The sequence below is a fragment of the Saccostrea echinata genome, unplaced genomic scaffold (genome assembly GCF_033153115.1).
Source record: "Saccostrea echinata isolate AGI-Se365-2 ecotype Australia unplaced genomic scaffold, CSIRO_AGI_Sech_v1 ptg000051l, whole genome shotgun sequence".
NCBI lineage: Eukaryota > Metazoa > Mollusca > Bivalvia > Ostreida > Ostreidae > Saccostrea > Saccostrea echinata.
The window spans coordinates 4,962,014-4,987,785 of NW_026889800.1; the positions used below are offsets into that span (position 1 = coordinate 4,962,014).

Sequence of the window (25,772 nt, forward strand, 5' to 3'; positions counted from 1 at the left end):
ATTAATAAGACCAGATTTTAACTTGCATGCAATCGAAGGAGATTGTATTATTATTTTTTTCTACGCTGGAGTTCTAAGTACAGTTATATATATGTGTGAAATTTTCAGCAACTCAAAATTACAGAAAATATTTCGGACAATTATTTGAAAAAGAAGATTTTTTTTTTCTTCGGAAAAGCTTGAATAATTTTCGGAGTCGCAAAACAGACCGACAACCCTTTGTCGGTAGAATAATCTTATATAACATTTAATAACATTGATTAACCCTATTCAAAAGTAATTATCTTTATTATTCCCAATCAATATTTTTTTAATATTTCGAAAACAACTTATAAAATAGAAATTAGCTTATACCTTTTTTTTTTGTTCTGATGAAGTGATGTGGAAATAGATTTAGTAATAAAAAATAAGATTTGTTTGCGTAACACTGATGCCCTCGTATTGCAACTCATGGCCAATGTTAAAGTTTTTTTTTAAGTGGGTCAAACTCCAAGGACAAGATAACGAGGTAAAAAATATTAGTACCAAAGGAAAGGTCTTGTCACAAGGAATACATATTTGAAGCATAAAAGCTTTAGTACCAATCGTTCAAAAGTTAAGGGCAAGGTTGAAGTTTTTCAAATGAAGGTCAAACTCCGAGGTCAAGGTCCAGAGGTTAAAAAAAAAAGGTAATCAGAGATTACAGAGCCCACCTAAACGAATGTTATCTCTAAGTAAGGCAAAGTCTCACACTAAACTAATAGTCTAGTAGTGTACATCCCTAGATGCAACATTTATGCAATTTTGGTGTGATAGGGCTTGCAGTTACTTGGGAATGGACTTATCTAAAAACTTTAAACTAGTCACCCATCCAAAATGTAAGTCAAATGCATTATCTGAAGCAAATTTTAGAGTGTTCATTTCTTGATGCATCATCCAGGTAAGTTTGGTTTAGATAGGCCTTATAGTTACTTGGAAGTAAGACCTGCTTCAAAAACTTTAACCTGGTCACTCATTCGGAAAATGTAGGTCAGATCCAGCATCCAAAGCAAGCCTGGTATTGTGTAGAAACTGTAGATGTATCATACATCCAAGTTTGGTCAATATAGGGCTTATAGTTACTTGGAAATAAGACCTGCTTCAACAACTTTAACCTGGTCACTCTTCTGGAAAATGTAAATCAGATCCAACATCCAAAGCAAGTGTGGTAGTGTCCATCCCTAGATGCATCATCCACGCAAGTGTGGTCCACAAAATGGGCTTATAGTAACTTGGAAATGAGACCTGCTCCAAAAACTTTAACCTGCTCCCAAAACATTAACCTGGTCATTCTTTAGCTGAAATTACTGCATCTGAAACCTTGACTGGTACATGTACAATGAAACATACCAGAAGTATCACCCATGCATCTCTGATCAATTTAGGGCACAGAAGTATTTAAAAAGAAATCTGCTCCAAAAAATTTAATCAGGGATGCCGATGGCTTAACATAAGCTCCCCCAACTTCGTTGAGGTGAGCTTAACAAATTTTCAATTGGTACCTTAAAAAGGTCTTGATTCAAGGAATATAAATGAGAAATATGAAAGTCCTTGCACCAACCGTTCAGAAGTTATGAGCAAGGTTATTTTTTTTTCAAAAGTATGTCAAACTCGAAGTTCATAACGTAAATATGGTGAAATACATGAAAATAATTGTCTTCAATCTTTATCTTGGCCTTACAAATAATCTTAAGAATACTTTCATCTATTTCAAAATGTGTCATTTACTGTAACTATTATTTCATTTTACATCAAAGGGCAGAGTACTCTAACTACATATTAGTACTCTTCAGTGAGCAGCATTTAGAGCTTCCTTAAATTGAATGAGGTCCCATAGAAATTTTGAAACATGCAAAAGTTCCATGTCATCATAACATCCCAATTTCGGATGAAAACCTTGAATTATAACAGACCTCTATTTTACAATTTCTATGTTGCACATAATTTGACATTTACCAAGAAGATATACACCTCACAAAAGATGACACTCTTCCTTTCTGAGTAAATTCAATGACTCCAGTGCTTGCACAGAAATAGAAAACAAAGTTATTTTCATTCCACTTAATTTTAATGTAAATAAATTTACCTATCCTGAAGTAGGGTCTTTCTAAACCCATTGTATACACATGGAAAAAATTCAAAGAATGGAAAAATAATTTCTATGACATTTCTGCTACATGTAACACTGAAATAATGGAACATTACTGATAATTTATAGGTTCTTAACCCCTCTATTGATACGCTCACACAAAGTTTTGATTTTAAAACTTAAGCATATCTTGTGGTGCAAAATTTCACTTTTTAACTTGCCTTTTCTTTTTTAAAGGAATAGTAATCATTAATACCTGTGAGTTATCTCTCTTATAAAAGGGTCAGTGAACCTTAATAAGTGAAAATGCAGTATCCATACTGATTTATTTTTTTTTAGTCACAATACAAACTCTCAGGGGCATCAAATCAAGTTTTTTTAGTTACTTTATTTGAGGGACTAAGGCACTAGGGGTGGGTGGGGTGAAAAAATACTGGTAGAAAAAATAGGCTTGCTGTAGTAAAAATAATGCTCTGAATGTTCTGTGTAAACATAAGGCACACCCGATAAAACAGTGGGACATTGGGGTGGGGGATACTGAGGGCATAACAATTAAGGTTTGACATTGAAATGGGGAAAATGTACATACCCAAAGTTTGAAACAAACATTACAATGAAATTTTACAACAGAACAATGTGCATAGAAGGACAATGGCTTAATGTCTAGATTTTGCTTTAGCAGACAATATACTTTTGCTTTGACATTGAAATGGGGAAAATGTACACACCCAAAGTTTGAAACAGACATTACAATGAAATTTTACAACAATGTGCATAGAAGGACAATGGCTTAATGTCTAGATTTTGCTTTAGCAGACAATATACTTTTGCTTTGACAGAGAATTTACAAATTGCACAATGATCAATGACATCACAATGGTGAACAGAGTTTAAAAATAGTCAATGAGGAAACACTGATGTTTTTGACCTCTACATTCTGTACATTTGTGAAAAATAAGGTCAAATGAAAATGCTTGGCATGAAAATAAACAACATATTGTAGTCACAAACACAAAGCACCAAGTAATATCAGTTAAGAAAAAAAACCCACTCATTTTCTTCAAATTGAATGTACATGTCAAGCATTCATCCATTCAAAATGTGACTCTTTTTCAGGTCTCAGCACACAGGAAATGACAGTCAATAACTTTTTTTTTCAGTGATTGATGTAACATTACACAGTAATGAAGAAGAACTGAGATAATATTTCTCTTTGACTAACACCAGCAACAAAGTCAAAAAAAAAAAATCCTAGTCTGAGCAAAACAAAAACTGGAAGCAGTGACGTGTAAAATATCTGATCTGAGGATTACATCTCCAGAAAAAAAAATGATAGCCCTTCTAGTTCCTATATAAACCCAAACTAGATAATGTGCTTAAACGTCTACAGTAATATCACAACCAGATGTAAACACCAGGCATAATCAATAAATTACCCACATCAAATAAAACAATAAATGCAATTCAAGACTATATAACTGAATCTTTATCACAGAATTATGCCATACCTATTAAAAAAAAGTGTACACATATCACAAAAATCAATAAATAATCACATCTTTTTAATATTTTACACAATTTATCATCCAACAATTGCATCACATTAGTAAACAAACTTGACAAGAAAATCTGTCAAAACATGAAAGTTTGCAATGCTTTGAATTACAGAAACAATATATCTCAATATATCTAAGCGGTTTATTTAGCTTCTAAGGTCACATGACTCTCATGTTACAGAGCCCTGAATTAACCTCCTTCCAGGAGCTGAGAGATTTCTACGAGGATCTAATTCTCGGAATTCCAAAGGAATGGAAACATGGGGGACTACGCTGGTATCAACTCTTCTGAAAAAGAAAATACAGATACTTAAAAATATAGCCAATATATGTATTCAGGATTGTAGAATATACATCCCTGATGTACTTAATAAATTAAACATTTTTGAATTAATAAAAATTGAGAAAAAAAACATGAAAAATTCAATCGAGTGACAATGTGTAAAAATTGTGCTCATGCAGTGTGATCAAAATTAACAATGAACAGTTACATAGAAATTCTGGGATCCACCATCCAATCACTCATACTTGTGAACAAGTGGGATAAACAGCATAACAAAATGTGTAGAATCAGAAATAATGTCTGGTTAATACAAAGTTCTGTGACATGTAATCCTTGCATTCAGGTAGAAAAATCAAACCAGTATACATTCAATCCATATAACCTCTGTGAAATCACTGTACATCAAGGTTTACTTCATTGTTCAATGTGCCACTGACTTTTACTGTGGACTATTACCGGTATATATATTTAATTAATACCAGATATTTTACATATACATTTTTTTGTATCGAGACACTTTTTTGCTTTTTTGTATGAAATAAGACTTGATGTACAGTGCTAGAGATCACTCTTTAACACACAGTACCATCGGAATCCAGCTGGTTATCATCTGACCCCTTAGGAAACAGAAAATTCTTATTTACACACAGAAAAAAAAATGTGTCCAGCTTTAAAAAAAAATAGGTAATGAGAGATACAAGCTCACCTCGATAAATGTTACCTTTGAGTAAGTCCGAGTCTCACTTCAAACAAACGTTCTGGTAATGTACATCCCTAGATACCATACCTACACAAGTTTGGTACAAGTAGGATCTACAGATACTTGAACCTGCTTCAACAGCTTCAACTGTACAATAATCCTGCAAATGTAGGTCAGATCCTGCTTCCAAAGCATATCTAGTACTGTGCATAATCAATGCAAGTACGGTCACAGTAGGTCTTATAGTTACCTGGGAATGGAACAGCTCAAAAATTGTTACCTGTTCATTTATCTGGAAAATGTAGGTCAGATCCAGCATCTGAAACCAGTCTAGTTATTATGCGTTCCTAGATGCTTTGTCTTTGCAAGTTTGGTCCAAGTTGGCTTATAGTTACTTGGGAATGGTCCTGCTCCAAAATCTTTAACCTATTTAGTCATCTGAAAAATGTAGCTCAGATCCAGCATCTGAAGCAAGTCTGGTAGTGTGCATCCCTAGATGAATCATCCATGCAAGACAAAGGAGGGCATGAAATGAACCTGCTCCATAAACTGAAACCTGGTTATTCATCCAGAAAATGAAGGTCATATCCACCATCCAAAGCACATCTGGTAAATACAGTGTGCACTCCTAAATGCATTATCTATGCAAGTTTGGTCCAGGTAGGGCTTATAGTTATGGAGAATGGACTTGCTCATAAAAACTTTAACTGGGATGCTGATCCCGACACTATGGGTATAGCATAAACTCATGCATCTCAACTTTGTCGAGGTGAGCTAAAAAAATACTTTACAATGGGTAATTTGACGTCAGAAAATAAGTGCTTTTGCATGCTACATATGAAAGTCTTTATGTCTGATATATGCACTCTCCGCTTTCTTCAACAGAAAACTAAATGTAAAATTTTTTTTTAGTTTTGATCATTTAAAGACACCTAGCTGTCAAATTTTTGACATCACAGTCACGATACTAACACATATTTTGTCCAAATGAGTCTTGTTTTCTGTTCTTGTTGAATTTAACTTACCGTTATTATATTTTTGAAATCATTTACAATTTTTAGACCAAAATCAATGCTATTTTTGTTAATTCTTAACATAAATCATTTGACAAAAATTTACTGGTTACATCCCTTAAGCTACATATGTATTGTTTTCAATGGCATTTTCAGTCTATGGATATGAACATGTACATCTTCATCAATATTTTATGAATGAAGTCAGCAAACTTCTCCAAAAATGTGTAAATTTTATATTGTAATCCTGCATATTTCTTCATCAAATGTCAATGCTACATTTACACTCTAAGTACTTAAGTGTAATTACAATAAACAGTCTCCAAGATGCATTTCTTGGAAAATCCGAAATCACAAAATTAATGCTTTGAGTTATGAACGTTCCATCATTTTAAAATGAGCGATCAATGAAATAACAATAAATTAAGTGAACCCTTCAATGGAACAGAAAAATCCACAAAATATTAAAATCTTCCTCCTTTTGTATGAAGCAATTATTAGGGAGCTGAACATTGTATATGGCTTGCATTGTTTAATGAGTAATATTTGTTGTAAGATTATAGATAGCCGATCAATATAAAGATTTTTCTTTAACATTCTGATTATACCATGAAATCCTCATCCGTTTCAAGATAAATTCTTGCCTTCATGGGAATATATTGAGATACTGAGCCAATTACATCCAAAAGGATGGATCATACATGGATATAGATGCATAAACTTGTCAGTTCCCAGCCAATATGGAGCAGTTTTTTCCTGAATGAGTCAGTCACCATTGATTTTTTTTGGTCTTTACAAATTCAAGTCTGCAAACTTGGAAGATAATTAGAGACAATGTGACGACTACACCGTGCTTATAATTCTGTGAAAATCAGCTTCTGCAAAACTCTTGTGCCTGTCACATGAGGTGATAGTGTGATACTATAAACAATCATATATAAAGCTCTGGACATTTGATTTCTCCTAAAATTTCAAAAAAATTGTGAATTAAAAATCTGTGGGTGAATCTCTTGATCCTGTGATGAATGGGTAATTATTTCATTGTTTTAATCAAGTCAAACACAGAGTATATTCAGGTAACTCTATTCTAACTAAAATTGTAGATGTTTAGAAAGTACGGGTAGGTATACAAAGTCTGTATGCAATGACATTTAATTTAGGAAAGAATGAAAAAAGGAACTGATTTTAAAGACATGTAAAAATTCCTCATACACTGCATGTGTCAGCTATTGTTATCCAGTCACCAAAAATGCTTTATACCAGCTATAATTTTTCTTCTTTAGCCTTTATTTCCACCTAGAAAGGAGTAACTTACTGAATATAACACAATTTTTGAGCAGAAAAACTGCTGGATGAAAGTTTGGAAGTATAAATATGTCAGCAACATTAAATCTACGGTACTTTGGCTCCTAATTTATGCTGAATATCAATAGATCTTGATGTGTTCCAAGTATTTGTTCTACAGACCAGCCAACCCAAAGCCGATGTTTTCCAAAATTTTCTTTCCAGAAGATTTGACTTTCATGCAGAAGAGTTTGTGCTTTTACGACAGAAAAGTTAAGCAAGTTTACACACAGAACAAAATTTCTCACTGATGTAAATGCAGAAGACGTCTTAAACCAATGAAGACGTGATGAAACTTTGGACAAGTAGAACCCAAAATATTTCCATAATTTTACGTTTGTCAGTTTTAATCTTGATATGTGTGTTTGTGTATTTGGGCATCTATTTAGTCACTGAAACTTAATTGTTTGTAAATTGTACACACCTATGTGTGCAGTTTTTCTTAAATTGCTATAAAAAATAATTAAATACTAGTGAGTAGTTTTTTCTTGAAAAAAAAAAAATTTTACTCAATGGAATCAATCTAACTTGGAAGTCATTTAAATGAACTATATATCATATCATTTATAGAAAATGATGACCAAAAAGGAACCAGAAACAACATGCATTAACCCCCACACCAGTGAAATACAGTGATAATGTCAAAGATAGATATAAAGACACATCAGTTAATTACCTGTAATTCTATGTAAGACGGGACGTAGGGGCGATGTCTGGTCAGTCTGCATTAAAAAGTTAGTCATATTAGATCTAATGGCGGCATTCCGTTTCAGCATTACAAATTAATCTGGACTAGTTCTATTGTGTTTATTTATTATAACATGCTGTGTCAACTTAAAATGACATCAGTAGAAATTATTCCAGAATAGTATTATAATTCTCGTGCATATATTATATTTTGAAACATTCCCATTATAAGAGCATCTACTTAACTTTTTGCATGCAATATAGATCTCCATGTATTTACAGATTGACATAAAATCTACATTATTTAATTTGTAGTTGGCAGTGGTACAATTACGTAGTCAGTTTACTCAATTTAAAACTCTACAACTGATTATAACTATAATTATGTTTGTAATTTGGTCATTAAAAGTAAATAAAGCTCTACTTCATTAAAAGCTATCTATGAATTTTAACTAGCATTTTATAATTTTAAAAAATACAACAATAATTCTACCAGAAAACTATAATTTGACACTTCAGAATAAAATGATAATTTGTTGAGAGTTACAAAGAAATAATTTATAACACAAATATATGTATCAGAAAGAGTATAATTAACACACAAGAAATAGGATATAAAATTGCCATCATTTATCCCCTGTAATATCAAGAGTTAGATAACAAACCAACTTATCATAACGTTTCCACTCTCAGTCAGGTTCCCAAGCACACAAACCCGCAACATATGGGGATCAAAATATCACTTTAGGCACAAAAAAACCATGCTTTGTTAGTTTCAACAACATTCCACAACCAATTTCTTGTTTAATTTATATAATGTAATGTGAACATGCATGCACACATTCATTCTAATGACAAATTTTGATTTCATCTGTGTATCAACAAAAAGCTCTAGATTTTGATGTGAAATTACATGTTGATTTAAATATGAACTAAAAATAATGCAAGATATAAACCAAGTTCAAGATAAATGATTAATTCTTTAAATTCAACTTTAAAAAAGTCTAACATCTATTTCTCTACTCCCTATACCTAGCTTAAAATCATAGGATGTCAAAAAGCAGGTTCCACACGATATACTAGTCAGAAAATAAACCTTGATACCATTACCGTGTTAATAATAAAATAAAACAGTCTACTCTGTGAAACTTTAAAAATTCCCTCTTCCATGACAATAATGTTAAACAATGTATTAAACCATTGTATGCCTTACATAATACTTTCTGAACTTCGATATGCTAGTTTTTGTCGTCGTCTATTACTATGACGAAATCTAAGATAAGAATTATAACCAAAAAGTCAGTTCTATTTTTAAACAAGATATGAGGTATATACACCTTTTTTTTTCAACACGTACATTATAACAGATTAAGCAAAGAGAGTAAAGCACTTTGAAATGACATGCTAACATAGAGAAAACAAACTAATCTCTGCTTGTGTAAGGGACATTCGTTTATTTTGATAAGATCTCCATGTATCATATGAGGCCACAATGACCATCCAGTCAAATTTCTCTCACAATAAACCTATTTCACACCCCATTGTGTCCCCATCCTACCACCAAGAGTATATATGTATAGATAAAAGTTATACTACATGTGAATGCTTTCATATTGATTTGACACACTGTTGATATGCAGTTTTTGAGAAAATTTTAAAAAATTCCCCTTATATTCCTGTGTAAAACTTTGATTCCCTACTGCAGCCCCTCCCTAGTCTTAAGAAAAGATTTGAATGCATAAATTCACTCTTTATAAGCTTAAGAAGCTTTTATATACATCTATCTTCTTGCCAAAAACATTCTTTAAATGATCATCTTTTGAGCAATCGACAATATTTTTCCTAATTGCTAATTATCTCCCCTTGAAATAGGACACAGTTCTTCATTTGAAGAATTGGTATCTCCTTTTCTAAATAATACTTAGTTGACATTTTGACTGATATTGGAGTAGTGGTTCTAAAGATTAAAGATTACACACAACAGACAACATATGCCTCAAGACAGACAGATGCCAGCACTTTTCAATCAGAATAGCTCATATGGGCCAGTAGACTTAGGAGAACTAATGAAATCACAAGCAGAAATTAATTCCATGGGTGCAAATGGACATATTCACTCTGTGGCTGATTCTGTGAAACTGGTCACAAACACCTTATAATTCATCTAAAGGGAGACAACCAGCCAAACATGAAGAGTTACCTTTTCCTGTTTAAAGATTGCATATTTAGCAATGGTCCTATTTTGACGTATATCTCCCTACAGAAACAATTCAGTATATCAAGAAGCTTTTGATATAAAGGTGGAAAATAATAAGCATGTAGTAGCTGCATATGACACTGACTAAATGGTGAATTTGAAATATATTGTGAATACTGTTACATGTGGAAAGTTATTCTTCAGAAGTAAATTACATTCTGAAAGCTTGGCAATGAAATTTTTATTAAAGCCATCTACTTAAATACATCAGCATAGTTTTGATTAAGAGATATACTAAGAGGAAAGGAAATGCATAATTGCATGTTTTGTTTTTAAAGGAGACTTTTTTTTGTTTTATAAGTACATGCATGAAATAAAGTTGATTTGAATATTTAATATAGTTTAAATTCTAAGAGATAAAAGTCCAGGAAATTGGACAGGGATGTCTATATAATGATGATCAGTTATACATCAACAGAGCTACTCACTTGACAGATTCAATGGGAGCCTCTTTTTTGTCATCAGTAAGGGACGTGAGTGACCTGGATAATGGGACTAGAGAAGCGTCAAAAGCTGTGCCTGGATTTCCGTAGTGATCAACCCCTGTACCACCAATCTCTCCTCCCCAGGCACTCCTCATCCCACTGCGACCTCTGGAGGGGCTACAACAAGGCACCCAAAAATCAAAATAATGCACAGAAAAAAAAACACTGTATTCTGGAGGGGCTACAACAGGGCACCCAAAAATCAAAATAATGCACGGAAAAAAAACACTGTATTCTGGAGGGGCTACAACAGGGCACCCAAAAAATCAAAATAATGCACAGAAAAAAACACTATTCTGGAGGGACCACAACAAGGCACCCAAAAATCAAAATAATGTACAGAAAAAAAAACACTGTATTCTGGAGGGGCTACAACAGGGCACCCAAAAAATCAAAAAAATGCACAGAAAAACACTATTCTGGAGGAGCTACAACAGGGCACCCAAAAATTAAACTAATCTACGGAAAAAAAGACATTATTTTGGAGGGTCCCCAACAGGGCACTCAACATAAAAAAAAAAAGTATAGACAAAACGCTGTATTCTGAAAAGGAAACAACACAGGATAATGCACTCAACATCAAAATAATGTACAGATTAAAACACTGTATTCCGGAGGGACAACAACAGGGCACTCAACATCAAAATAATGTATAGACAAAACACTGTATTCTGGAAGGGATACAACACAGGATAGGGCACTCAACATCAAAATAATGTACAGGCAAAACAATGTATTATGGGGGGGGGGGGTCTACGATAGGGCATTCAACATCAAAATAAAGTACAGACAAAATACTGTAGTCAGGAGGGACAACAACAAGGCACTCAACTTCAAAACAGAAAAAACACTGTATTCCTACCTATCCATAAAAAAAAAAATTAAACATAAAAAATGGTTAAATTTTCAAACATGTACTCAATAACCACCCTCATTTTTGTTAACAATCATTATTTCAATTTTCTGTATACATTGGATTATATGATTATATATACATTACAACAAAATAATCACATTTTATGAAGTTTTACTCCTATTAAATAAATAGTTAAGCAAAGAGTTAACCATTAAAATTTTTTTTATTTCAATGTGACCTACCTAAACTTGAAATCTTTAGGGAGAGAAAACCCCTGCAGAGCTTGAACTCTAGATTTCATCAGCTGTTTCTTAAAATCCTTCCTGGCATTGCCATAGCCATTAAATATATGATCACAAAATAAAAGTTTTCCACCCAAGTAGATCTGAAAAGGCATAATGAAAATTAGATAAGGAAGCATTACACTCACAAAATGAAGAGTTATCTCTCTTGTTCATCTTTATACAACCTAGACATACACACAAAATTGATTTCAAACTTGTATGTATCATAACATATATTTTTAAAACTCTTCTTCCTTTCAAAAACTTTTTATTTATTTTCACTTGTACATATTTTTTCCACCAAGTAAAGCATTCACAATTCACACTCATCCTGGAGATTTCTTTATAGATTCTCACCAGAAACATGCCCGGTACTACATTATGCCTGGTGAGTAACAAAGGTTGTGTGTGGTCGGAACCTTCCGATGCAGTGTTAATATCGTACTGGAAAATCCGGAACAAGTCTGTCCGGCTCTGGACACAAGGCTTGGTTCGGTTCCGGTTCTGAGATAAGTATATCTCCTCTATCATCTGGTCTGAAGTACTGGTGTGGGGGAACCTGGGGGAAATGTTTACATTTCATTAAAAATTTCATACTTATTGGTCTTAACAAAATTGTCTTTTTTTAAAAATATTTTTACAGAAGTCCTTGGGTACTGTAGCATTAATTAGATAAGCGCACTGATTAAATAAATAAAACAAATCATTGAATAGATATTACAAAAATTTTCATGATCATTCACACTTAATCCAAGTCAGCTTATAACAAGAAAACCTAAGAAGTCAATAATAGCCCACATTGATAGAAGTCAATTATAACCTACATTGATAGAAGTCAATTATAACCTACATTGATGAAATAACAGCTATGACAAGAAGCTGACTCTCTGGTGCCTCATTCTGAATAAATTCATCATATTCTATATCCATGATCTGGGGAATGTAATGGCGGCTACAGCGGCACATGGGCTGGTCCAATCCCAGAATCCTTTGGCGGAGTGCGATTGGACAGGGAATCTTGGTAGTGGACTGTAGATTGGTTGAAGTTTCAGACCTGAATGTGGCAGTGTGCTGACGAGACAAGGGGGCGCTGGACACAGCTGAAGCATTACTTCTGGCAGATCGTTTACCCGCAGAACTACAATACAATGAACATTTAGAAATGCATCCACAGAAATGCAATGCATTAAACATCTACACAAGTACCACCTGAACTAGACTTAGACAGGAACATAGTCATAGTATGGGGAGGGGCTGCTGTCACCCAGCCCCCCCCTCTTTTTTCCAAACATAACCTTTTACTTTCAAACATGGCAGTTGCTGTCAGTGATGCATCCCCCCCAGGTCATATTACTACTGACTTACTGCGAGAGCCTCTCAAACATGGCCATTGCTGTGGGTGAGGCCGTTTCCACATCTTCTTCTCCATCTTGAGGACTGTCGTCAAATTTAACCGCACTCTGGTTCCCACTCTTCTGAGCTTTTTTGGATTTTGAGGTATCTACATCTAATGATTTAGAAGTTTCTGATCTGCCCTTCACTGTAAGGGAAGATTTCATTACATCTTTTGAAAAAAACTCAAATGAAATCAAACTGACTTCATTACAGAAATTAAACCCAAAATTTTATTTTTGAATTGCTTATATTATGGTTGGTTAACTATAAAAATTTTGTTCAAGTTTACATATTCAAGTACCTGTATATTATTATCAGATTTTATAAATTTCACAAAATATAATTAAAATCTGAAGATTGTGCTTGAAAAATAATGCATACATAAAAATGTTTACAGATTATATCTAAAAAAGCCACAAAACAGTGTATAGTTGATTGACTGTGCACATTATGATCAGACATGCAGTGTAAATAATGAACCAATGGCTGAGGACCAGTGCATGCAATAACAGGAATGAAGTAAGGTTAATATGAAACAGAGAGATGAAACCAGTATCATGAATTGAGAATGTACATCTCATCCAAAGTAACTGTTCAAATAATTATCCTGTAACCCTCATTACTAGATGTTTCTCTTTAATCAATTAAATTTTCATTGAATAAAGGATTAGCTTAGTTAAATTAATTAAGGTACCAATCACCCTGACCTAAAATTAATGAAGATCAATGATTAAGAAAACAAACATGACTGTATGTTAATGGTAAATAAATTATACAACAATGAATGTATCTACTACAATAACATGCAATAAATTACCTAAGAAGTCCCCTATAGTAATAATAAGATTTATATAAATAGAGAACATGTATATATATACTGGAGATAAGAGATACAGTGAGGACTACCGAGATAAGACTACAGATTTACTTACTACTAGAACACTGAGTGACAAACACAGAGTTGTCATGGACTACGGGGTCTGAGAACAAATGCAAGAAAGGCTCGTAACAATTCTATAGGAACTGGTGGGGAATTTTATATAACACTAAATAGGGGGCAGTACAAATCATAACAAATGTGAATCTTTAAGATATGCTGTTAACAAAGTGCATTCTGTTGCTTGTATCTATATGTGTATTTTTTTAACAATCAAATACATAAAGTTTTGATGATTATAGGGTTAGAAAAAAAGATTTTAAAAAATTCTGTGATAGCAAAATTTGGTAGTGCAAGTACATGTTTATAGGGAAAAAAGTGTTTGTAATATGCAGTTCTATTGAAAATTCCATCAAATCTAATTGTATTCAATTGTGAAGTAAAAATCAATAAATATATAAAGTTAATCTTCGACAAAAACTTGGTCATACCAAGAGGTGCTGAGGGGGTTCTCTGTTTCTTTAAATCTACCAATGTCTCTAAGCCGAGATGCTTCAGTCTGGCCGCCTGCCCGCTGTCTGTTAATTTAGCAGATTGTATATTGCGTGCTTGAGTGGAGAAGTCCGGAGAGTCACGGACGTTCATCATGTGAGGTGATTTTAGTCCAATGGCCAAGCGGTAATGTTCCAGCCAATCATCAACAAGGTTCCTATAACACAATGAAAAACATTCTACATTTATTTGTTCATTTCAAAGTAGTTTACATCTATCATTTTGGCACCTAGGTGCAAAACTGCAAATCTTTAGCTCACTGGTCTTAAAACAATGGAATAGATGACTGTGTGACCATGGGATTTCTATGCCAATGCCAGGCCAGGGATATAGGAAAAGCTCTATGTGACATTGTCAATGATTAATTCTGTCATGCTTCAATGGCCATTGTTTTACTTGTCTATTTTCTGACATGCTTGGGTGGCCTGTATTTTACTTGTTTGTTTTCCGTCATGCTTGGGTGACCTGTATTTTACTTGTCTATTTTTTGTTGTGCTTTGATGACCTGTGTTTTACTTGTCTAATTTCTGTCATGGTTTGATGGCCTGTATTTTACTTGTCTAATTTCTGACATGCTTGGGTGGCCTGTATTTTACTTTTCTATTTTCTGTTGGGCTTTGATGGCCTGTGTTTTACTTGTCTATTTTCTGTCATGCTTTGATGGCCTGTGTTTTACTTGTCTATTTTCTGTTGGGCTTTGATGGCCTGTGTTTTACTTGTCTATTTTCTGTCATGCTTTGATAGCCTGTGTTTTACTTGACTATTTTCTGCCATGCTTTGATGTCCTCTGTTTTACTTGTCTAATTTCTGTCATGGTTTGATAGCCTGTATTTTACTTGTCTATTTTCTGTTGGGCTTTGATGGCCTGTGTTTTACTTGTCTATTTTCTGTCATGGTTTGATGGCCTGTGTTTTATTTGTCTATTTTCTGCCATGCTTTGATGTCCTCTGTTTTACTTGACTATTTTCTGTCATGCTTTGATGGCCTGTGTTTTATTTGTCTATTTTCTGTCATGCTTTGATGTCCTCTGTTTTACTTGACTATTTTCTGTCATGCTTTGATGGCCTGTGTTTTATTTGTCTATTTTCTGTCATGCTTTGATGTCCTCTGTTCTACTTGTCTATTTTCTGTCATGCTTTGATGTCCTCTGTTTTACTTGTCTATTTTCTGCCATGCTTTGATGGCCTGTGTTTTATTTGACTATTTTCTGTCATGCTTTGATGGCCTGTGTTTTATTTGTCTATTTTCTGTCATGCTTTGATGGCCTGTGTTTTATTTGTCTATTTTCTGTTGTGCTTTGATGGCCTGTGTTTTACTTGTCTATTTTCTGTCATGCTTTGATAGCCTGTGTTTTACTTGACTATTTTCTACCATGCTTTGATGTCCTCTGTTTTACTTGTCTAATTTCTGTCATGGTTTGATAGCCTGTATTTTACTTGTCTATTTTCTGTCATGCTTTGATGGCCTGTGTTTTACTTGTCTAATTTCTGTCATGGTTTGATGGCCTGTGTTTTATTTGTCTATTTTCTGTCATGCTTTGATGTCCTCTGTTTTACTTGTCTATTTTCTGCCATGCTTTGATGTCCTCTGTTTTACTTGTCTATTTTCTGTCATGCTTTGATGTCCTCTGTTTTACTTGTCTTTTTTCTGCCATGCTTTGATGGCCTGTGTTTTACTTGACTATTTTCTGTCATGCTTTGATGTCCTCTGCTCTACTTGTCTATTTTCTGTCATGCTTTGATGTCCTCTGTTTTACTTGTCTATTTTCTGCCATGCTTTGATGGCCTGTGTTTTACTTGACTATTTTCTGTCATGCTTTGATGGCCTGTGTTTTATTTGTCTATTTTCTGTCATGCTTTGATGGCCTGTGTTTTATTTGTCTATTTTCTGTCATGCTTGGATGGCCTGTGTTTTACTGGACTATTTTCTGCCATGCTTTGATGGCCTGTATTTTACATGTCTATTTTCTGTCATGCTTTGATGACCTGTTTTACTTGTCTATTTTCTGTCATGCTTTGATGGCTTGCGTTTTACTTGTCTATTTTCTGGCATGCTTTGATGGCTTGTGTTTACTTGTCAATATTTTCTGTCAAGCTTTTAAAGCCTGTGTTTTACTTGACTATTTTCCGTCATGATTTGATGGCCTGTGTTTATCATGTCTATTTTCTGTTCTGACCTAGCCTTCCTCTGAAGCCTGGCGAGTTCTTTGTCAGATTCCAGCTCATACTGCGCCTTGTCTGGAAAGTCCACTAACAGCTTCTGTATCTCTGCTAAGTGTCCCTTTTGCTGCAAGATAAACAGTTTTATAGATAGACAAGGTGAAGACTGGCAATATGTTGTTAAGTTAATTTTTTGTGCCATTTCAAAGAATTAAAATTCAACAACTTAATTTGCATAAATATTCAATTATTGTAGCAGTATATGATCAAAAGCAATGAAATCAATAACTTAAAGACACTTGATATTTAGGTATTGGTATAGCTATGTGACTTGATCTGATACTGTTCAAAAGTTATTGTGGAGTCTGTTCCCTTATGTACAAACCTTTCTGGCTGGTTGTCTCTTGGACCGATGCTTGTGTTTGGGGGCAAACAGCCTCATCATGTCTCGTGCTGCCTTCGAGGAGTAAGAAAAGGTCATCAGAAGCTGCTCCTGTAAACAAAAGTCAGAGACCTTACACTTTGTTCCACCTGTTTCCTTGTAAACATCTTCTATAATATGTATCCAATTTTAATCAGACAATCCTTTTCTAACATGGAAGAGAAATACTTTTTGAAGGTAATTTACGTTAATTATGTTATATATAGAAATTTTACAGAATCTGTATTATGCAGTATCTAATAAGATCCAATCCCATTTTGCTTTTGAAAAATTTTGTTGCTCAGTTCTTTAATACATGTTCAACATACGTTTTCATCCCCTGGTTTGGAGTCCATTGCCCCTGGTACAGGATTGACACTAAATCTGGCCAACTCCTTCTGACAACTAAACATCAGAGACATTGAACTCTGACCGTTACATCGAAACACCAGGTTACTGTTTAACTGAAACAGAATAATTCACAGGTATAAGCGAACTAAACATGTATGTAAGATTAGCATTGTTTTGGCCCCCTGAATGCTGAGATGAACATACATGGTCTTATTCTCCAAAGTTAAGTTTGAGAATATAGAATACTTTTTTTTCCCTACAGGAAATGTTATTGGCTCAACAGTGAAGTTTCAAATACATGTATGACTTAGAGTACAGTATCAATGTGACAAAAAATATCAAATTAATCAATGTATAAAAATACTTTGAGCTAAAGAACTGAAATACAAATATGTATGTTAACACAGACACAGTCACTTTACTTACTTGTATATTAATAGGCGTGGTCAATTTGACATTATTTACGGGCCATTTCCATTTTCTAACTATAGTACCATCTGGCTCTGATAAATGCCCCCCTTTTTCTGTTGACAAAAACCTGAAAACATATCACATGTCAATATCATTAGAGTGATCATTCTGAAGCTGAAATTTGCCCACAATCCCATTAAATGTTTATATACAAACTTTTTCCCTTCACAATAGTTAATACCTATCATGGTGTGTAGACATCATTTTAAGAAAGAGGCATATATATCGGTATCACGCTTTCAATACATACTATAGAGCTCTTCATTTATCTGCATGGTTTAGTTCCAGATAAAATTATCAAGACAAAAGAGATGTCTGGATAAATAAATCCCCTCTTTAACTTTTTTTTCTTGGTTAAAAATCCACTCCCCACAAAAAAAAATCCTGTGGGAAGAGAAGGGACCGGGATTATTGACATTTTAATTAAAGAGGCAGCACTTATAATTACCTAATATTTCCATTGGTGGAGTAGCACACCCCTCTTCCAGAAGGTGTGAAACAAGCAAGCATCCTGTGCTCATTTGTATCATCGTAGGCAAGGAGATAGTAACCAGGGCGACCAAGCTCCGCCCCTGCTGAGCAGTACACAATGGCTGATCTACCTGAAGGATAGCTAAAGCACTGTCAAGGAAGTTATTTAGTTTAAAAATTCAAAGAAGTCCTTATCTATAAAAAGAAATTATACAATAAAAATCAATCTAATTCAGTTCTCTACTAAACCAAAGGTTTCTCCTCCTACCAAGCTGCAGATCAGATGATAGTGCACTAATAAATCAACTCTCCCATGTGGAATACGCCTAACTCATACCATATATAGCTACTAGGATTTCAAAAATGTAGATATTGTATTTCATTCATCTACGAAAAATATGGATAATTTGTTTTTCAAACACAAGAGGCAAATACTGGTAAATAAATGAAACAATTCATTATGGCCATAATTTTGGTCAATCATTTCAACAATTTTAATGTACAGTACAGTCATGGTTGTATATTGTAGAAGCATTTAGTGAACAAACACCAGAGAAAGGATACTACACAACACTGGTTCCGTCTTGATGTGTTGCTTCTAAGAGTTTCTTCCCTTGATTGCGCTCTTCATGCAGAGGAGGTATTCTAGGTTTACCTGTTTTGAAAATGGGGTTGATTTGAGGTTTTGCAGGAGTTTTGCGGTACTTAAGTAGGACTTCTTTTTTGTAATCACCATAGTAACGTACTGTGACCTCTTTATCATGACCCCTCTCCGAGTCCTCTTTCTGTTCCGTCTCTCTGTAAAAACAAAAGCATAGACAGACCCTAACTCATCTAGTGTGAATTACTGTGACATAGAGTGCTATTACAGCACATTTAAAATTTTGAATTTTATCTTAGTTGAATTTTCTTCTGAAACATAGAAAAAATTCTGTCCCTAAAAATTGTGACAATTAAGGAACAATGGAAAACACAGTGACATATTCAATCTTTCAAAATCAGCAAGGATATGTCAAAGATATACATGTAGATACATGTGATATTGAATTTAACATCTCAGTTCAGTCTGCTTGAATTAGTCTTGTAAATTAAATCATAATTTAGTCATGTGTTAATTATACATTTTCTGTAATTCTTCCTTGAATTTTAGATTTTTGAAATAATTTCTCAACATTGGCAGTGTTATTAGAGTTATACCCCTTGGACCATGTTGACCGTTCTCACTGCTCTTGGTACAGTGGTCAGGCCATTAAAATTGGAAAAACTGCAATACTATCTTGAAAATCAGAAAATCAATATAACCCAATCAACCTGATTACACACTGTGTGCAATCACGTTTTTCTTCTATACCCTCATTAATTTTGTACTCACATTTTTTTCATGAAGTCTCGAAGGATTTGAATGCAGCTTTCATAAATTTTCTGTGGCTCCACCTCTGGTTTTCCTTTCTCAATGATCCACCCTGAATTTAAATCAATCCAATTTATTTCTTATGATTCCTCTTGTGGCCTTTAATCAATGACATCATGTACATCTATTCAAACATTGGTTAATCATCTCTATATACCATTTTATTAATTCCCCTTTTTCCTTTAATATCTAATTGTTATTTTGTACATTTATTTTATAAGAAAGTTTAATAAGTCTTTAAGGCATTTATGTATTGCATACCTTTTTCCTGACAAAGTTTGGATGATATTGCAAAATTAATGACAACTTGCTGTCCAAAGGATGGGTTGGTCATTGCTGTGGCTGTTGTGAGAGAAATGAAATACAGTCATATAATTATGTACAAATATGATATCAGATTTGTATTATTAACCTTCTAAAAAACAAGCATTGCTTAAGTTTTCCCAAATTCAGGGACTTAAAATCATATTACATGTAAAACATGCAATTTAAAAAGATTAGTAAACTAGTATGTTAAATGTTTTCTATAAAGATGAAAAAGAAAGAAAATTAAGAAAAAGATCTGTGCATCATGGTAAAATTTGTATCAAATTAAAGAATATTGAATATAAATCAAACTTTTTGAAACAGCATACTTGAATAGTTCGCATTTCTTAGAAACCCATCTGAGAAAATTTGAATTAAATAAAAAAAAATCTAAATTGAAAATAAAAATGAAATATCAAAAAGACTGGAAATTACATTTACTAAGAATATTTAGCCTCATTTAAGTATTTAAACAATTGCTATTGGATTCCAATGATTCATGTCTGATAGTAGAAAGATTTGAACAAAAGTTTGTCATCTCTGTCTTTTGATTAAATGGATTTTCAAGTGAGGGAAATACAGAAAAGAAATTATACCATTAAAATTATAGCTTAATAAATTGTTTATTTTATTCACAAAGAGAAGAAATTTTCTGGCACAAAATCCTGAATATATATGTGGTTCAAAATTCAAATACTAGCCTACAGCAAAAGTCACAAGTTCACTGCAAATAAAAGATTTTTAATTCAAATGTTAACGATCTGAACTCATTAAACTTTGTGTAGAATCTTGCACAATTATAATGGCCATGTACTATGCAAGCAACATATCTTAAATGGGTTTACTTTCCTCTAAATATACTGTAGAAAGTCTTTACTGTTGAAAAAATTAGAGAAGCGAAGATTATTCAGCAATTAATTGTGTGAAATTATGAAAATTTAATTTTTTTTTTACATTAATAAATTATGCAGAGATCAAATTAATTAAATAAAGCATAACAGACAGTCTGATAAATAACTCTCAAAAATACAGATTTGTTATTTAGCATGTCATGTTTAGCTGTTAACTGTTGGAGGTTGACAATTAAACATATAATCTTATAATTATCACAGGGGAGGGTTCAGCGGGAGGAGGAACGACAGAAATGGACAAACCAGTGTTCACAACTCACATCTGGGATCGGAGGGGGTTTCCCCATAGCTGGAAAGTAGGTCATCGTGTGTCTGCTTCCGCATGCTTGGTGATCGAACTCCTGGAACTGTTATAGAGTGGTGAAAAAAAGCATAGAACAGGCATGCCAAGTTTGAATGAAATCCATCAAGAAAATACTAGCTACATTTCAAAGTTGTGCATATTCTGTAATCTTGAAATTAATTTCCAAGAAATATAAGATGGTGAAAAAAAGATTTTGAGAATAATTATGTTAGAAAAACATAAGAGATATATATTAACTTGGCATACTTGATCTTAGACCAATATATATCAGCTAGTCTTATTAATATAGCTCTGTATTCTAGTATTACTTTAATGCATGCAATCTATAGATATATGTATATACTATACTATCTTAGTATTTAATATATAATTTTTCCCAAAATAATACAACACATATTGCCTTGTATCATGATCAAAATATTTTACAAATATTGGATGCCTATTTCATATTATAGCCGCCTGTATTAAAACCTAGCAATATCTTTTAATCTGTTAACAGCCCAATTGAACTTCAAAGACCGATTCATTCGTTCTGTGCCTTACTCTTCTAGTGAAACCTTTCATTCAAATATTTGGACACTGGCAATTAAGGACTTAAATAATTGAAATTAAATTCCCCTGCCATTTCAAAGCATGCAGTAATCCTAAAACGGCGTGTGTCTACAGCTTTGATCTCAACAGTACACTTACAAAAGAGCAAATTCATTGTTCATTTAAATTACAGTCGATAAGTACTCAGCAATATAGTTGAATACACAGATATTCAGATAGCCATTTGATCACAACTGTGGTCAAAATAACATTTATCACAGTGAGAATATAATGGTTCAGAATCATTAAAAATCGTCAGATATCATTAATGTTGTGCAAACACTGCCTCAAAGGAGTAATTTAAATTAAAATCTTTCAGTTCCTATCTATAACTCAAACTTACAATGCCTGACAATTGGTATGGTTATACCTCGTGCTACAACATGATCGACTACCCTGATTTTAGATGTCCAATGGCAGAAAGCTATGTAAAGACTAAGGTGTTAAAAAATTTGCTATCCATTACAAAGATTAATATATTACCAGCTTCCACAAATTAAAATTGTGGATGGCAACAAACTCAACATTGCTTTATGATAAAGTCAATTGAAAAGTGGCAAAAATTATATAAAAATATTTACCAACAGGAATTTAACATAAATAACATTTAATTTCTTCATGTTTGGTAACGTCTGCATTTTAATTAGTAATGTCAATCTTATAACCACAAAGTAAAGTGTCTTTAATAACACGGAAATCAATATTTGGCATTATTTGCATGTTGATGTTTTTGGCATGGTGGTGCATGTTTGTTTAGCAATACCTCAGAAATTAGTTTTCCAATCAGCGTCTACATTGCCATGTAATGATTGTTCAATGAAACATGAACAAGATTTCATGATTGAAGTTTATCAGAAAATTGCTGAATTTGCCAACAACCATTAGCACGATCCATGATAAGGTCCCTACGGAGCTTAAACCCAACTGACAGTTGAAGTGTACAATTCCTAAAGTTTATCTTCCCAAAATTTAATCAGTAAATTACAGTTGTTTAAAGATATTTTTGCATTGTTCAACTGTAAAAATTTTGTAGATTTTTTGTAATTAAGAAAACTGCTATAAAAGATATCATTACAATTTTATAAATACTTACAGATTCAGAACAATTTATTATTGTTTGAATTTTTTTTTTTACATGTATGTAGAACTTATATGAAATTATCCTAAAACCAAGGGGAAAAAAACACCTCTTATTTGTAAGAATTTGTCACCTTCCGGGGGCAAAGGACCCCCATCATCTAATATGAACCAGCTTTAGATACAAATCCATACACAGTTCCTACGATGTGAAGCAATTTCCCAAATCATTCAGATTTCAGTGCTCAAATTTATGAAAATGCCTTAACTTAAAGATTTTTTATTAAACATTTTTGTCATGAAGTAATGCCATTTATTGACTACATATTGATGTGCTCATTTTTCAGATCCAATCCTCAGCTCATTACAGCGGCTGTTTTTAATCATTTTTCTTCGAGTTCGATTCCCTGTCCTTTGTGTTATTATTGACTTTAAGAATTCTGAATTCATTCTTTATATACCAGTATGTATAGGGAAACAAAAACAATTAATATATGTGTGCAAAACATTATCCTTGTCCAATACATAGCATTGCATAGTGTAACCTTCCACGTCCAAAACACAGCATTTACTTCCTAAATGCCAGAAAGTACATAAAACACTTAAAGATGTCAAAAAACTCTGCAGTTGAGTGTATATATTCTGTATTCAGTTGATAAGGCATGAATTCAGTCCATTTTCCCCTTGAACATGATATTGTACAGCTAACTTTGAACTTGATCTTGAATTTCTATAATCATGCAGTACGAGAATTTTTCAGTATTAAAAGTAGATACTTTTCAAATTGACCCTTCTTTGAATGTTTGAAGAAGGATTCTAGAATTGACTGGGAAAAAAATCAAGCATGACTTTGACTTGGCAGTAAATTAATGCAATCAAAAGTGAATTACTTAAGCCATTAATTAAATTGATTGAAATACTAAATACAACAAAGCCAGACTTGAAGAAGCTGTGATCACATTTTGCAAGAAAAAAAGTGTCTCAATGGAATAAAGGTGAAAGTGATACAAAAATATTCAAAAGGCCAGGCGTGCCCCATGTATATGAAAAGTCAACTGTATATGGATAAAAAATTAAAAGTGAAACTTGTTTACAAAAGCATGCATTCACCACTGTACCTGTGAGAGCACCTGAAATTAGTCAGGAGAGAGTGCTTAAATGGTAATGCTAGGGATCCATAAATTAGGTTCTTGTCAATTGAAGGGGATTACATGGGGATTGTACGATGCTAGCGACCCACTGACAAACATTTTCCATAATCCTAATCATGAAAACATCCTTTATCAATCTACCTTGGCCTCCAAATTATATAATCATGGAAATATTGAGACTTTAATCCCTTTTGATAAGGAAAGCAATACTATACACATTAATAATTCAGCAGGATTTTTTTCCCTCCTTGGGATTCTTGATAGAAAGTCAATTTTAATCCATATATATTACATAATTATACTCCCGTTTTATCATTCATGAAAATGATATTCTTTTTCTTTACCAAATTCTAGAAAACAATTATAAACAATGGAACAGAAAAAAAGGTTAGATACATGTATATTTCAAAATTTAATTTTTAGTTTTTTGGTACTGTGCAGTTTTTTCCCCATTGTCAATTACCAAAATGATCATGTTTTAAATATCATAATGTTAATACTTATAAAGTTTAGTTCAATATATAAAACCAACAATAAATTTACACAACTCTGGATAAACTGTTAATTATATATTTGTCCTTTGAATATTGTTCCACTCCCTAAATTAATAGCAGAATTACTTTATATATATGACTGTATATAATATCAGCAGCTATATTTATATTGACTTACTGGAGCCCCTATGTTCCCGTGCTCCCTTTAACCCTTTGACATCTAACTTTCCTCTGGATATAGACACTGTGGACATTCTGCTCTCAGAGCGTCGATTCGCAAGTTTATCTGGACGAAATTCATCCTCAATTATATCTGGAATAGGTGGCTTGTTGAGTTTTTTGGTTTTGGACTTTGTGTCTAATTTTTCAGATGATTTTCCGCCTTTAATTTCATTGTCACTATCGTCATCACTTTGAGCTTCTCGTAAGGAATTAAAATACTGGTCACGGATTTCTGTTGTTTGCCATTCCCGAGGTACGATGATTACGTCACTGGTCAAGTCTTTCCAATTACTCATCAGCTGGTACTCTAAACTCTTTGGCACATGACTAGCTATGTCATCATAAAAATATAAATACTTGGCCAACTGTTGCAAAACCGAAATCGCTTGGGCCTTGGTGTCTTCAAATAAAAATCTCTGAGAGTCTTCATCATTAGACAATGCACTGTCAAGTCTATTTTTAATATGGGTCACTGCTTGGTTAATATTTGGCAACAAACTTTTACTTCCTAGACCATCCCCAAATGGATCTTTTTCAGCTGCACGTTGACTTTCACGCTCTTTCTGAGCATACAGAGCAGCGACTTTGGGGTGAAGATGAGCAAACTTGAGCCCCTCGGGCAGATCCTCTGGAAGCTTTCTATAACGTTTCTTAATTAAGGGTTGCTCACTGTTCTGTTGGAAGAAGAAAAGCCGATCTTCTTCACTTTGAGCGTTCCCCATTATTGTGATGTGTGGGGCTCACCTCATACTGCAATATGAAAAGGAAACCAATGAAAATTCACATTAATAATATACTTAAATAATACATGAACGAGATAAACGGTTAATGATGTGCTTAACAGAATGACTACAAAGGAGAAAAAAAAACGTTTATCCTGCGCAATGCAAAGTAAAATATTTAGGGCCTGTATAGGAATTTCAATGATTAAAAATTTGCAACGAGCGTCTATGCTTTTCACTATACCAACGTGAGAAATGATCCCAACTCTTGTGTTTGGCATAAAATAAATTAGAAAATTGTACAAAAAGTGCTA

The 25,772-nt window shown here is 33.3% G+C and overlaps 1 protein-coding gene across 6 annotated transcripts; it reads right to left on the reverse strand.

The window, feature by feature from the left end:
- Positions 1-2,112: 2,112 nt before the first annotated feature.
- On the reverse strand, positions 2,113-25,476 carry LOC133203621 (uncharacterized). 6 transcript variants are annotated; one of them, XM_061339391.1, is made up of 21 exons: positions 24,693-25,476; positions 21,158-21,244; positions 19,942-20,022; positions 19,642-19,732; positions 18,834-19,067; positions 18,247-18,411; positions 17,754-17,865; positions 17,306-17,440; positions 16,941-17,048; positions 16,573-16,682; positions 14,336-14,553; positions 13,900-13,947; positions 12,938-13,112; positions 12,423-12,710; positions 11,930-12,131; positions 11,531-11,673; positions 10,376-10,549; positions 9,891-9,947; positions 8,904-8,963; positions 7,680-7,725; positions 3,864-3,951 (listed from the first exon to the last, which is right to left on the reverse strand). In XM_061339391.1, exons 1-21 carry the CDS (start codon positions 25,456-25,458, stop codon positions 3,943-3,945), a joined length of 3,309 nt encoding a protein of 1,102 aa, XP_061195375.1. In that variant the 5' UTR covers positions 25,459-25,476; the 3' UTR covers positions 3,864-3,942. The 6 variants fall into 6 exon arrangements, with proteins under 6 accessions (XP_061195377.1, XP_061195380.1, XP_061195375.1 ...); XM_061339396.1 differs by lacking the exon at positions 8,904-8,963 and having other exon boundaries at positions 3,854-3,951; XM_061339392.1 differs by lacking the exon at positions 13,900-13,947.
- Positions 25,477-25,772: the final 296 nt, after the last annotated feature.